Here is a 14,948-nt window from a genome sequence, read left to right as displayed (position 1 = left end):
AAAAAAAGAAGTGATTAATGATGTCTCTTACAGATAGGAAAGGAGTCCAAGGATTTACCAAAAAAAGATTTCATATCCTATTAACATGATCCTGTAATTCAAAGGGTAGCCCACAGACAGACCAGTGCCAGTCAGAGAACTAAATGATATTGGTCTGTGACCAGATAATTTGAGAACTTGAGTGTTGATGTTAAAAAATTTGTCTTATTGATTAAAATAATAATAATTGGGCTTTAATTTGCATACCTTCTTAATTTCCTTTTTCTAGTCATTTCTTTTTACTGTATCTTACCAAAATATCAGTCTGTGACAGATTGAAAGTAATAGTAATAAAAAACTAGTCCTTTATCACAGATAGTGTGAGAAGCACTATCTGAGAAGGCAGAGACGCGGTTTTGGGCTTTTATTTTTTAATCTTTGGAGTTTCCACAGTGCCTAAAGTGGCAGTTTTTTGCAGTAAGTTTCTCCACAAAGGCCAGAAGCAACTGGGTTTACAGGGCTTATCAGATGGAATCCCAATAAAAAATAAACAGCACACTCAAATTGGATAATTTGAGAAGAGCTTAATAAAGGGACAGTCTATAAAGTTGTAGGCAGGCTGTGGTAATCAACAAAGGATATTGCAATATTTCAGAGCTAGTGATAGCAGGGTAACTTTCTGCCTTTAGGATTGAAGGGCTAAGGGAGGAGGCAGTCACTAAAACCTGAAGAAAGAGTTATGAGATGACAGCTGCCTGATGGAGGCCATGACCTTTGGTCAGTGGATATGGAACATAACCATTCTATAGCAACCTCTAGAGAAAAACCTGGGGGAGTGAGTATTCTGACTTCACTCTTGTCTCTTCCCTGGATCTCTTGCTGGCTTTCTTCATTGGCTGAGCCCAACTGGAAGCTAATTGGCAAGGGAATCCACTGATATAAGCAGAACAGAAAGGGGCTTTAGTATATATGAAGTGGCAATCTTAGAAGGTCTCTGTCTACCTACTTCAGTCTACCTGCTCAGTATACTGTGAGCATTTCCAGACCAGAGGATATGTCTTATATGTCATAGGTGTGTCATCAATATTTGCAAAAGCAGGGAACAGAATGGGTGCTGGAGAGAGAGTTTTGGAAGCCAAGAGTCGAGATGTAGGTGTTTAAAAATTTGTTTTATTGATTAACATAGTAATAAAAATTGGGATTTAATTTGTATGTCTTGGCTAACTGCAAGTTCTTCAGATTACAGGCTCTGGCCATATAAGATCAAGTCTTGCATGCAAAAGTGGAAACAGCAGAAAGTCCCTGTCATCCTGAGATTGCTGCTTTTTTTTTTTTTTTTTTTTTTTTTTTTTTTTTTTATTTTTTTTTTTTTTTTTTTTTTTTTTTTTTTTTTTTTTTTTTTTTTTTTTTTTTTTTTTGAGACAAAGTCTCTCTTTGTCACCCAGGCTGGAGTGCAGTGGCACAATCACAGTTCACTGCAACTTCTGCCTCCCGGTTCAAGCAATTGTCCTGCCTCAGCCTCCTGAGTAGCTGGGATTACAGGCAGCCGCCAGCATGCCCAGCTAATTTTGTATTTTTAGTAGAGATCCAGCACCGGTTTCACCATGTTAGCCAGTCTGGTCTTGAACTCCTGGCCTCAACTGATCAATCTGCCTCTGCCTCCCAAAGTGCTGGGATTATAGGTGTGAGCCACCATGCCCCGCCCTGAGATTGCTCTCTTAAACAGCAATTCTGAAGCTTCTTTTTCAGCATAATTCAGATGTAGATTATGTCAGTTCATTCAGAAGTCTGAGAAAATGAAAAGAATGTGCAGGTTTTGACCCAAAAGCTTGAGGAGAGAGAGAGGAGTTACACAGTGGTCTGAAATTGAGGGACAGGGGTCAAATCAAGGGAAGTTTTGAGGAGGTGGGAGTTGAGCCTGTTCAGAGGGAGAAGAGAAGATATCTAGGGAGAGGATAAAGTGTGAGAAACTTGTGCAGATAAGCAAAGAACCAATGGTCATTCACAACTCGTTGAATCCATGATCTCATGGATTATTTCTTCTTTGCAGTTCTGCTTTTCCAGAATCCTGCCCTTTCCGAAAGGAAAACATGATTAAATTACAGGTAAGCTAGGGGTTTCTCTCCTTTTAAACATACTGACCATTCTGAGGAACCAGACACTTCTGTTTTCTGAAAGGAAGTCAGCATTTTTTGAGTGACTGCTATGTATTAGGTACTTTATCTTGCTTATAATGACAGTGCGAGGCAGGTGGTGTGACTCCGTTTATGGAAGCGAAGAAGCGTACACACAGATTTCAAGCTGTCTACTTTGGTGCTACTCCAAGTGTGGTTCATGTTCCAGTACCGGTGCACGAACTGCTTATCACTGCCCCATGAGGGAAAAAGACAGAATCAAGAGTAAGCTCAGAAACTTTTATAGCAATTTGGTATTGCCACAACATCTGAGTGCATGGGTGGCACATACAAGACCATACGCTAAATGTCACTGGTCTAGTTCAATAAGTAGCAAGATTTGAAAGGGTATGTATTGGTCAGAGTTCAATCTGGGCCTGTGTCCTGGGCCATATTTTATAATTTGATTAATATTGTCCTTTGGGAATCCCTGATCCAATAGGATTAGTGTCCTTACAAGAAGAGACTCAACAGAGCTTGCTCTCATTCTCCCTTTACCATGTAAGGACACAGTCAGAGGGCAGCTGTCTACAAACCAGGAGAAGAAACCTGAGTGAAACCTATCTTCGTGGTACTTGATCTTAGACTTTCCAACCTCCAGAACTGTGAGAAATAAGTTTCTTTTGTTTACTCTAACCCAGACTATGATATTTTATTAAGGCAGCCCAAACAGACTAAGACCAGTCATTTGTGTGGATGATTGACATGGCATGTGGTGGATGTTTTAGGAAAGGGTGACATTCAAGGATGTGGCTGTTGTCTTCACCAACGAAGAGCTGGCACTATTGGATAAAACCCAGATAAACCTGTATCAAGATGTGATGCTGGAAAACTTCAGGAACCTCATCTCAGTGGGTGAGTAACTGAGCATCAGACCACTGGACCTGTTTTCTCAAACCATCATTTCGAACCAGAGAGAGTATTCCAGTTAGATCACAAAGAGAAACTTTGGCCACTGGAGAGAAAACTCCTAAGAGATGCATGTGCAGGTTAGAACCCTGCAGTTAATGAGCTTTTACAGATCAATGTGAGGATGTGCCCCCCTGTGACAGGTTGGTGAGGGAGCTCTTCCTAAATCTCACACTCCTGGCTGTGGGCATTCAATGCAGGTAGTAAGCCCTCCCTCCCCTCTTCACACAATTAGGCTCTCATTCTTTCCTCATATTTCTCAGAATGAGACTGATAAAATTCACACACCACCAAGAGCCTTGATCTATTGGTTGCTTCTGGAAAAAAGTGTTTTTATCCAGTGTTTGGAATGAACCAGTGTTAAAGGAACCAAGGGAGAATTTTGGGGTTTTGTTGGCAGTTATAATAGCCAACACTTACTGGTATGTAGTAAGTGTAATCTAAGTGTTGGCTTCTTTGATTACTTTTTGATAAATATCTAACCTCATGTTCATTTCAGAGGTTCATATACAGTTATGTGTTACCTAAGTTCAATTTGTGAGATAGTGATATGGTTTGGCTGTTTCCCTACCCAAGTCTCATCTTGAATTGTAGCTCCTGTAATTCCCACATGTTGTGGGAGGGGCCTGTTAAGAGGTAACTGAATCATGGTGGGGGGTGTTTCTTGCGTTGTTCTCATGATAGTGAATAAGTTTCATAAGATCTGATGGTTTTATTAAATGGGCGTTCCCCTGCACAAGCTTTCTCTTTGCCTGCTGTCATGTAAAACGTCCCTTTGCTCTTCCTTCACCTTCTGCCATGATTGTGAGGCCTCCCCAGCCATATGGAATTGTGAGTCAATTAAAGCTCTTTCCTTTGGCCGGGCGTGGTGGCTCACGCCTGTAATCCCAGCACTTTGGGAGGCCGAGGCAGGTGGATCACGAGGTCAAGAGATCGAGACCATCCTGGTCAACATGGTAAAACCCTGTCTCTACTAAAAATACAAAAATTCAGCTGGGCATGGTGGCGTGTGCCTGTAATCCCAGCTACTCAGGAGGCTGAGACAGGAGAATTGCCTGAACCCAGGAGGCGGAGGTTGCGGTGAGCCGAGATCGCGCCATTGCACTCCAGCCTGGGTAGCAAGAGGGAAACTCCGTCCAAAATAAATAAATAAATAAATAAATAAAGCTCTTTCCTTTATAAATTACCCAGTCTCAGGTATGTCTTTATTATCAACATGAGAACGGACTAATACAGATAGTTGCTGTTATTATCTCCCTTTTATGGATATATATTAGTCAGTCTTTAAACTGCTGATAATGACATACCCAAGACTGGGCAATTTACAAAAGACAGAGGTTTATTGGACTTAACACTTCCATGTGGCTGGGGAGGCCTCACAATCATAGTGGAAGGTGAAAGGCATGTCTTATATGGTGGCAGACAAGAGAAGAGAGTTTGTGCAGGGAAATGCCCCTTTTTAAAACTATCAGATCTCATGAGATTCATTCACTATCATTAGAACAACACAGGAAAGACCCAGCCCCATAATTCAATCATCTCCCACCAGGTTCTTTGTATGACACATGGGAATTGTGGGAATTACAATTCAAGATGAGATCTGAGTGGGAACACAGCCAAACCATATCATTCTGCCCCTGGCCCCTCCCAAATCTTATGTCCTCACATTTCAAAACCAATCATGCCTCCCCACAGTTTCCCAAAGTCTTATTTCAGCATTAACTCAGAAGTCTACAGTCCAGTGTCTCATGTGAGATAAGCCAAGTCTCTTCCATCTATGAGCCTGTAAAATGAAAAGCAAATTAATTACTCCCTAGACATAGTGCAGGTACAGGTATTGATCAACTTACGACCTATGCAACTTACGACCATTCGACTTTACGACCACAATCGCTAGCCACGACTGTTCCGTGTCTAGCAGTGCAAACGTTGCCCAGTTGGGCGTACGACAGTGCAGACCAGCTTCCGGCAGCACTACCATCTCTGCGTGCATATAGCCTACTCAACTTATGACCAAATCGCATTACGACCAGTCTGTTGGAACCAATCGTGGTCGTAAGTCGAGCACTAGCTGTATAGGCATTGTGTAAATACAGCTGTACCAAATGGGAGAAATTAGCCAAAATGAAGGGGCTACAGGCCTCATGCAAGTCTGAAATCCAGCAGGGCAGTCAAATCTTAAAGCCCAGAAATGATCTCCTTTGACTCCATGTCTCACTACCTGGTCACACTGATGCAAGAGATGGGCTCCCATGGTCTTAGGCAGCTCCGCCCCTCTGGCTCTGCACAGCGTAGCCTCCCTTTCAGCTGCTTTTATGGGCTGGTGTTGAGTTTCTGTGGCTTTTCCAGGCACACATTGCAAGCTGTCAGTGGATCTGGCATTCTGGGGTCTGAAGGATGGTGGCCGTCTTCTCATATCTCCACTAGGCAGTGTCCCAGTAGGGACTCTATGTCGGAGCTCCAACACATGGGAATTATGGGACACGACACGTGGGAATTATGGGAGTTACAATTCAAGATGAGATTTGGATGAGGACATAGCTAAACCATATCAATGGATGAAACAACTAGTCACAGAATTAATAACATGGCAATGATAACACAGCTTATAAGAAGAACTAAGGCCGGGGGCGGTGGCTCAAGCCTGTAATCCCAGCACTTTGGGAGGCCGAGGCGGGTGGATCACGAGGTCAAGAGATCGAGACCATCCTGGTCAACATGGTGAAACCCCGTCTCTACTAAAAATACAAAAAATTAGCTGGGCATGGTGGCGCGTGCCTGTAATCCCAGCTACTCAGGAGGCTGAGGCAGGAGAATTGCCTGAACCCAGGAGGCGGAGGTTGCGGTGAGCCGAGATTGCACCATTGCACTCCAGCCTGGGTAACAAGAGCGAAACTCCGTCTCAAAAAAAAAAAAAAAAAAAAAAAACTTCTGTTTTAGTGAGCAATCTGTGTTGATATCTGTGCCTATGCATACTGAATCACAGTGGAAATGCTGCTTTTATTGTGGGTTACCTAAAAACAGTTGGTAAACCACTGCTTTAAGCCCATTCTGGGCAGCTCATAGTCTCCCTTTCCCTGATACTGTCTTATAAACTAAAGTCACTTTCAATAAAACAACCCAGAAAGGACCTTGAACCAGAAGCAGTATCCAGTGGGGCTTGACCATGATGTTCATGCCATTTTGAAACCCATCTCAAGGTCCCAAGAATATGATCATCCTCGTCTGCCTCAGCCCCCTGTTTGTTACATCATAGTCTTGCTTCCCTGGGTACCAGGCCATTGATAGTGCCACAGTATCTGTTCCCCATTCTCATAGTCATGGCTGTTTGAGATTTTGCAATATATTAAAAGGGCAAAACTTAAGAAAATGGATTGTAGGATCTCAGTGTTCTCTATCTTTTCATGAAGACAAAGAACCTCGGGGAAAATAAAAAGGATGTCTCTTAAACCTTGCTTCAGAGGTTTACATATGCATCCCCGCACAACACTGATGCCATATTTCACAATGCTTATCCGCATTTCAATCTCCATTGCCTTTTCATCCCCATCCCCTTTTGGCTCACCATGTACAGCTGTGCAGGTTGTACACAAACATATATTATAGTCTTCCCTATGACAGTGATATGGAGGAAGGGAAGTTATCAGGAGTAGGATTTGTTGTTGTTTCTGAAACCTCTTATGACCCTTTGTGTCCCTCTCTCTGCCCAACATATAACAAACACTCCATCAATATGTATTCTTCATGTACACACATATACTACATAAAATGGGAGCCTTTCCCATACCTTTTGTATCAAGATGATTAAAGGCCTTTTATCGACTTCTCTTATAGCATGGAGGTGAATTTCTTCCTTTATAAATTCTTCCTAAGATTTCCATTTTTTCTTTTTTGCAGTGTGAGGGTAGAAAGGTCTTGCTCTGTCACCCAGGCTGGAGTGCAGCGGCACAATCTTGGCTCACTGCAGCCTCTGCCTCCCAGGATTAGGCAGTCCTCCAACCTTAGATTTCCAAGTAGCTGGGATCATAGGCATGCACCGCCACACTGAGCCAATTTTTAATTTTTTTTTTGTAGAGATGAGATCTCACTATATTGCCCAGCCTGGTCTTGATCTCTTGGGTTTGAGTAATCCTCCCACCTCAGCCTCTCAAATTGTTAGTATTACAGGCAGGAGCCACTGCACCTGGCCAAGATCTCTCTTAATTTCCCTCCAAAATTAATTTCTTTCTTTTTTTTTTTTTTTTTTTTTTTTTTTTTTTTTTTTTTTTTTTTTTTTTTTTCTTTTTTTTTTTTTTTTTTTTTTTTTTTTTTTTTTTTTTTTTGAGACAAAGTCTCTCTTTGTCACCCAGGCTGGAGTGCAGTGGCGCGATCTCGGCTCACCGCAACCTCTGTCTCCTGGGTTCAGGCAATTCTCCTGCCTCAGCCTCCCGAGTAGCTGGGATTACAGGCACGCACCACCACGCCCAGCTAATTTTTGTATTTTTAGTAGAGACGGGGTTTCACCATGTTGACCAGGATGGTCTCGATCTCTTGACCTCGTGATCCACCCGCCTCGGCCTCCCACAGTGCTGGGATTACAGGCTTGAGCCACCGCGCCCGGCCCCAAAATTAATTTCTAATTAGCAGCTCACAGGTTAGAATTACTGTGGCTCTAATTGTTTCACATGTCAATAGAAGCCAGGGACGACTTCCCACCCCATCATATTTCATTTTCTCAAAACCTCTGGGCAGATGATTGACTTGTTCTCTTAGCCAAATTCTCTTTCTTCTCATAGGAGATAAGATTGAAAACAATATTTTGAATCTTCAGGAAAAAGGGTTGAGTTACCTTTCACAAGAAGGACTTCATTGCTGGCAGATTTGGAAACAAAGGATCTGGGATTTAACTGTGAGTCAAGATTATATCATGAATCTTCAAGAAGAGTGTTCCCCATATTTAGAAGGAGATGTTTCCCTCTGTGAAGAATGGGCAGGCATGTCTCTTCAGATTTCTGAAAATGAAAACTATGTAGTAAATGCCATTATCAAAAATCAAGATATCACAGCATGGCAAGGCCTGACACAGGTCCTTACCCCAGAATCGTGGAGGAAAGCCAACATAATGACCAAGCCCCTGAACTCTCAGGGAAGATATAAGGGAATTTATATGGAAGAGAAACTATATAGAAGTGTTTGGCATGATGACAACCTCAATTGGACCTCACATGACCATGATGAGTCCCACGAATGTAAAGGAGAAGACCCTGGTAGACACCCCAACTGTGGGAAGAACTTGGGTACGAAATCAACAGTTGAACAACATAATGCATCCCATGCAATACGACGGCCTTTCACATGTAATAACTGTGGGGCGACCTTTGCAGATGATATAGATCCTCGTGTCCATCACAGCGCTCACCTAGGAGGAAAATGTTATACGTGTGGCCAGTATGGAAAGAACTTTCATCAGAGCCAATATCTTATTGTTCATTGTAAAACCCACTCAGGTGAGACTCCCTGTGACTATCACAAATTGCCTATGGGCTGCAAACAAAGCTCAGACCTTCCCAGATATCAGAAAGTCCCCTTAGGAGACAAACCCTACAAATGTAAAGAATGTGGCAAGGGCTTCACGCGCAACTCCTCCCTTCACAACCATCATCGAGTCCACACAGGGGAGATGCCCTACAAATGTGACGTATGTGGGAAGGGGTTTGGATTTAGGTCACTTCTTTGTATTCATCAGGGAGTACACACAGGGAAAAAGCCCTATAAATGTGAAGAGTGTGGGAAGGGCTTTGATCAGAGCTCTAACCTTCTTGTCCATCAGAGGGTCCACACTGGAGAAAAACCCTACAAATGCAGTGAGTGTGGCAAGTGCTTTAGTTCAAGTTCCGTTCTTCAAGTCCACTGGAGGTTGCACACAGGGGAGAAACCTTATAGGTGTGGTGAATGTGGAAAGGGCTTCAGCCAAAGTACACACCTTCACATTCACCAGAGAGTCCACACAGGGGAGAAACCATACAAATGCAATGTGTGTGGAAAGGATTTTGCATATAGCTCTGTTCTTCACACTCATCAGAGAGTTCACACTGGAGAAAAACCATATAAATGTGCAGTGTGTGGAAAGTGCTTTAGTTACAGCTCGTATTTTCACTTACATCAAAGAGATCACACCAGAGAGAAACCATATAAATGTGATGAGTGTGGTAAAGGCTTCAGTCGGAATTCAGATCTTCATGTTCATCTCAGAGTCCACACAGGAGAAAGGCCCTATAAGTGTAAGGCATGTGGTAAGGGCTTCAGTCGTAATTCCTACCTCCTTGCCCATCAGAGAGTGCATATAGATAAGATACAGTATGCACATTGTGAGCGCAGCAAGGACCTTCTGACTCATCAAAGACTACATGAGCAGAGAGAAACATTATAAATGTAGTAAGTCAGAGTTCAATTAGGAAAACAGAAGCCAAACTGTATTCCAGATGATAGAGGCTTACTCAGCATTTGGGATAGCTCAGGGAGCAAAAGACAGGGACACTACCATCGATGACGTGAACCTGCAGCACGAGTGTGCCAGGCAACGACTGTGGATTTCAAGAACTTCTGTGAAGCTCCCGTCAACTGCTGTATGCTGCAATGGCAAAGTAGGTGACTCTTGACAAATGGGTAATTTTGTGGTCATGGTTGTAGTTAGAGGTCAAATTTCCATTAAAGGATATGTCCAGGAAGGAAATTGATGATTACGATGAGGTCTTCAGTTCAGCCAAAGTCTTTAGATTTTTTTAGTCTCCACTAAAAAGATACTCTCAGTATGGAGAACATTCAAAAGTGTGCTCAGAAATGAAACCCGTGCTTTTAGTATGAAAGAACATTAGTCCATACTCAGGTTTTCCATGAGATTCTCTACACAGGTGAGAAGCTCTATAGAAGTGGCATTTGAAGTGTATGGACAGAGGCAGTGCTGTGTTTATCACACTGGTTCCTTTTTCTTGCAAATAAGAAGACCCTATTTCCCAGTAATGCTTACAGTTAAGAGTGTGCCCATGTGATTGAGTTTTAGCCAGTGGAGTGTGAGCAAAAGTGATATAAGCCAGTTTCAGGTCTAGCCTTCACAAACATCCTCAGGCTTCTCTATCCCTGCCAAGGTGACCTTGGAGGCTGCTTATTCCAGACTGTGTTGATAGAAGGTCACCATCTGATCTGTGTTGGACATCTTTTTAGAGTAAGAAATAAAAATTCATTGTGTCTCACCACTGAGATTTTTGGTGGTTTATTTGTTACTGCAGCATTACCCAGGCTATCCTGACTAACATGGAGGGATTTTATATCAATATGTTTCATTGTCGTTGGAGTCCACATAAGGAAGTAACATTATAATTCAGAGTTCAAAACTTTTAGGTCGTTAAGGCTTGATGTGGCAGTGCAACCATCTAAAATGGAATGGATGGGACTTCTTCAGTGGTAACCTTCATTTATTGGTGTGTACACCAAAGAGAAATGTTCCAGATGATATGCATGTGGTAAAACTTTACTGAAAAGTGCAATCCACAGATGTAAGAAATCTCATGCAATAGAGAAGCTCTATAATGTGGGATGCTGGAATAAGTTTATCTGTTCACACCTTAAATGTGATTAAAAATTAACTATTATAGGCATCCTGCAGTTAGTCTTAATAAAATTTGTTGAATAAACTAGCATTTACTGAAGTGAGCAACAAGTTAAAAAACCAACAGTGTTCATTACAGACTGATGCAGCCTTCTTCTCAGCAGACCTGTATAATAATGGGTTTTTAGAGGGTTCCCTTTCTGTCAGTTTCCTCCCAAAATTGTCATTTAACTGGGAATAATAGATGAATTTGGGAAGAGATCTCTTTGCATTCTTTTTTCTTTTTTCTTTTTTTAGAAACAGGATTTTGCTCTGTCCCAGGTGACTGGAGTGCAGTGGCCTGATCATGGCTTGCCATAGCCCTGAACTGAGTAGCTGGGACTACAGGCATACACCACCATGCTCAGCTAATTTTTTTAAATTACTTGTAGAGATTGGGTCTTACTTTGTTGCACAGCCTCGTCTCAAACTTCTGGCTTCAAGCAATCCCCCTGCCTAGCTTCCCAACGTGCTGGGATTACAGGTGTGGGCCACTGCACTCAGCCCACAATGTCTTTCTTTTTCCTTCAAAAATAATGTCCTTTTTTGTTTTAACTGACTTATACCTTATTTGGATCAAGTTTTATTCCGAGTTTTTCTTGCATTACATTTTCCTGGTAGTTATAGTTTGTATACAGAACAGCCATTCAAGTGCAAATAAAAGCACCCCTGAAGTGTCATTTTCTTACTGATCAGGTCGATAATAGTGAAATATTTTTAAAATTCCATGTCAGTAGAAATGGGGACTTGAGTGTTCTTATATAAGTTTATGGGGAAAAAACAAGTACAAAGTTGCTGGAGAGGAGCTTGTCTTTATGTATCAGATGTACAATGTGCATTGTCTTTGAGCCAATGATCTTGCTTCCCAGAATGTATTTTTAGGATGTAATTTCATGAGTCAGAAAATATGGTTTCAGAAAGGAATATGTTCTAAGAATTTTGCAATAATAAAACTGTAAACAACCTGAAGGTTCATGTGTAAGAGACTAAGTGACTTTGGCTGGGAAGCATTGCTTTAGAGATACAGAGATCAGAGATCAGATAACTTTAATAAGTCAGTATGTGCAATGGTACAAGTATTTTAAACATTCCAGGAAAGGGGATATTTCAATTCATGGCATATATTTTGGGGGAAAAGGCTCCCAAATACTATTGACTCAGTCAATCAGATCAATTGTTTTGGGATAGTGTTGGTAATATGACTCTATGCACTGTGCATACTCTTAGATTCAAGGGTTCCCATTCAAGGAATTTTCATTTAGAGAACAAGAACAAATAGACATGGGTGTCCATTGAAGCATACTTTTGTGAACCCAGAAGTACGTGAGACAGGTCTCAATTTAGAAAATCTAGTTTGCCAAGGTTAAGTACGTGCCTGTGACACAGCCTTAGGAGGTCCTGATGATATGTGCCCAAAGTGGTCAGAGCACCACCTGATTTTATACATTTATCCTAATGCTATCCCTCCCCAGTCCCCTTACCCCCTGGCTATTCCTCCCCGAGCCCCCCACCCCCTAGGCCCCGGTGTGTGATGTTCCCCTCCCTGTGTCTGTGTGTTCTCATTGTTCAACATCCACTTATGAGAGAAAACATGCCGTGTTTGGTTTTCTGTTTTTGTGTCAGTTTGCTGAAAATGATGGTTTTCAGTTTCATTCATGTCCCTGCAAAGGACATGAAATCCTTTTTTATGGCTGCATAATGTTCCATTGTATATATGTGCCACATTTTCTTTATCCAGTCTATCATTGATGGGCACGTGGGTTGGTTCGTCTTTGCTGTTGTGAACAGTGCTGCAATAAGCATGTGTGTGCATGTATCTTTATAATAGAATGATTTATAATCCCTTGGGAATATACCCAGTAATGGGTTTGCTGGGTCTAATGGTATTTATATTTCTAGATCCTTGAGGAATTGCCACACTATCTTCCACAATTGTTGAATTAATTTATACTTTGCATGACCTTCTTGTGGGTTCTTGTGTCTTGGAATGAATAGCTAATATCAGGTAAAACTGCCAAGAGTTCTAGATGCATCCAACACATATGGAATAAAGTAGAAAATCCAGTCAAAGTAGGTTTCAGATCTTGTGTTCCTTGCATTTGTGCCCAGTTTCTAAGTTCTGCATTTTTAGCTCGCACATATCTTTCCCTTTATAATTTATTCCTCCTTTTCATTTCAAACTGTGTTCTCTACTAAAAGTGATTACATTAAATGGTCTAGGCACACCAATTAAAAACAGACTGTCATATTGAAAAAGGAAGCATCCACTATTATATGCTATCTAAATGAAACTTTAAACAGAAAGACAATAGATTAAAAGGGTAGGAAAGGATATATCACACAAACAAAATAAAAGTGTGGCTATTTTAACATCAGACAAGTAGACTTCAGACAAGGGATATTACCATGTGTAAAGAGGGACATTATAAAATGATAATGGGGTCAGTTTACCAAGAAATCATACAATTCTAAATGTACACACAAACTGACAAGTTTGCTTCGAGTTTTAACATGGGTAAAACAAAGGATAAATAGACATACCCACAAATACAATTGAAGATTCAACACTCTTCTGTCAGTACTTAATAGAACTAGTATACGGAAAATCAATAAAGATATATAACAAAGGTCAGAAACCACCTACTTTTGTTTTAAAAAGTTTTATTGGGACATAAACACTCATTTGTTTCCCTCTTGTGTATAGTCCCTCTCGTACTATATGACAGAATTTAATAGTTGCAAGGGAGACTGTGTTACCCAGCAAGACTGAAATATTTACAATCTGGCTCTTTACAGAAAAGATTGCCAACTCCTGATATAGAAGACCTGAATAATATCAATCCCCATGACCAATTTACAAATAGAGTATCTCTCAATGGCAGGATACACATTCTTTTCAAGCACACATGAAATATGACAAACTGAATTATGAAACAATAAAGTACTTAAATAAATTTTTTTTAAATTTATTGAAACAGTCTCACTCTATCACCAGGCTGAAGTGCAGTGGCGCGATCCCGGCTCACTGCAACTTCCGTTTTCTGGTTTCAAACAATTCTGCCGCCTCAGCCTCCGGAGTAGCTGGGACTACAGGCATGCACCACCACGCCCGGCTAATTTTTTGTACTTTTAGTAGAGACGGGTTTCACCATGTTGGCCGGCATGGTCTCTATCTCTTGACCTCGTGATCCGCCCGCCGCGGCCTCCCAAAGTGCTGGGATTACAGGCGTGAGCCACCGAGCCCGGCCAAAATACCTAAATAAATTTAAAAGAGTTAAATCATAGAATATGTTCTATGACTATAACAGAATTTAACTCCAAAAACAAAACCTTGTCTGGAAACTCCCAAAACATTAGAAAAATTAAAGACAATGTTATCCCATGGGTCAAAGAGGAAATCATAAAACATTTTTAATTCAATAAAATGAAAACAAGGTATCAAAATGTATGGAATGAAGCTAAATAATTGAAAGCAAATTTGTAGGATTAAATGCTTATATTAGAAAACAAAAAAGATATAAAATTAAGCTTTATATTTAAGAAAATAAAGAAAGGGAAATTGAAACCAAAGCAAGCAGAATGAAGGAAAAAAACAAGTGAGTTAATATACCACTCTGGCATATTAAGTTAAAGGCACTTGGAAAACAGCAGGTGCAAAAAGATCACTGTGATGTTTGTATCAGATCTTAAAAACAGAAAATAAATTTCCAATGTGAAAGACACCCTCTTGGATGGGTGCGGTGGCTCACACCTGTAATCCCAGTGCTTTTGGGAGGCCCAGGTGAGAGGATCACTTGAGGCTAAGAGCTCAAGACCAGCCTGGGCAACATGACAAGGCCCCATCTCTTAAAAAAAAAAAAAATGCCAGATGCTTACCTGTAGTCCCAGCTCTTCCAGAAGCTGAGGCAGGAGAATCACTTGACCATAGGAATTCAACACTGCAGTTCAGTGAGTTTTGATTGTGCCGTTTTCCCTTTATTTTCTTTCTTCTTTCAAGACAGGGCTTCACACAGCATGTCTTGAAAGAAGAAGAAAGAAAGGCCCTGTCTTGAAAGAAGAAGAAAGAAAAAAAAGTGAAAAGATAAGAAGGAAAGAAGGAAGAAGGGAAGGTGGGAAGGAAGGAAGGAAGGAAAATACCTTCCTTATACTAGAAAAAAGGAGCAACATGCTTTCCTCAAAATGAGAAGTCAAGCCCAAAAGAATTCCACACAGACCGCCTTAAAGTAACATCTTTCAAAACTCTCCACATGATTTAGTTGCTT

General features: G+C 41.1%; 2 protein-coding genes across 3 annotated transcripts in view; both read left to right on the top strand.

Annotated features, from left to right (window-relative positions):
* Positions 1-10,177, top strand: part of ZNF285 (zinc finger protein 285) — a 27,483-nt gene extending 17,306 nt beyond the window's left edge. For both annotated transcript variants that reach the window (XM_037729204.1, XM_017502401.2), the window contains exons 2-4: positions 2,030-2,084; positions 2,882-3,008; positions 7,838-10,177. In XM_037729204.1, coding sequence (XP_037585132.1) covers positions 2,070-2,084; positions 2,882-3,008; positions 7,838-9,471 — 1,776 coding nt within the window. In that variant the 5' untranslated portion in view covers positions 2,030-2,069 and the 3' untranslated portion in view covers positions 9,472-10,177. The remainder of the gene's footprint in view (positions 1-2,029; positions 2,085-2,881; positions 3,009-7,837) is intronic.
* Positions 2,926-14,948, top strand: part of LOC108285305 (zinc finger protein 112) — a 47,720-nt gene continuing 35,697 nt past the window's right edge. Inside the window, exon 1 of the mRNA XM_037729203.1 lies at positions 2,926-3,008. The gene's annotated coding sequence lies outside the window, so the exon portion shown is untranslated. The remainder of the gene's footprint in view (positions 3,009-14,948) is intronic.

Source organism: Cebus imitator, unplaced genomic scaffold (genome assembly GCF_001604975.1).
Source record: "Cebus imitator isolate Cc_AM_T3 unplaced genomic scaffold, Cebus_imitator-1.0 Scaffold296, whole genome shotgun sequence".
Taxonomy (NCBI): domain Eukaryota; kingdom Metazoa; phylum Chordata; class Mammalia; order Primates; family Cebidae; genus Cebus; species Cebus imitator.
The sequence above is the reverse complement of the archived record's forward strand: the minus strand, read 5'-3'. Positions and strand labels throughout refer to the sequence as shown.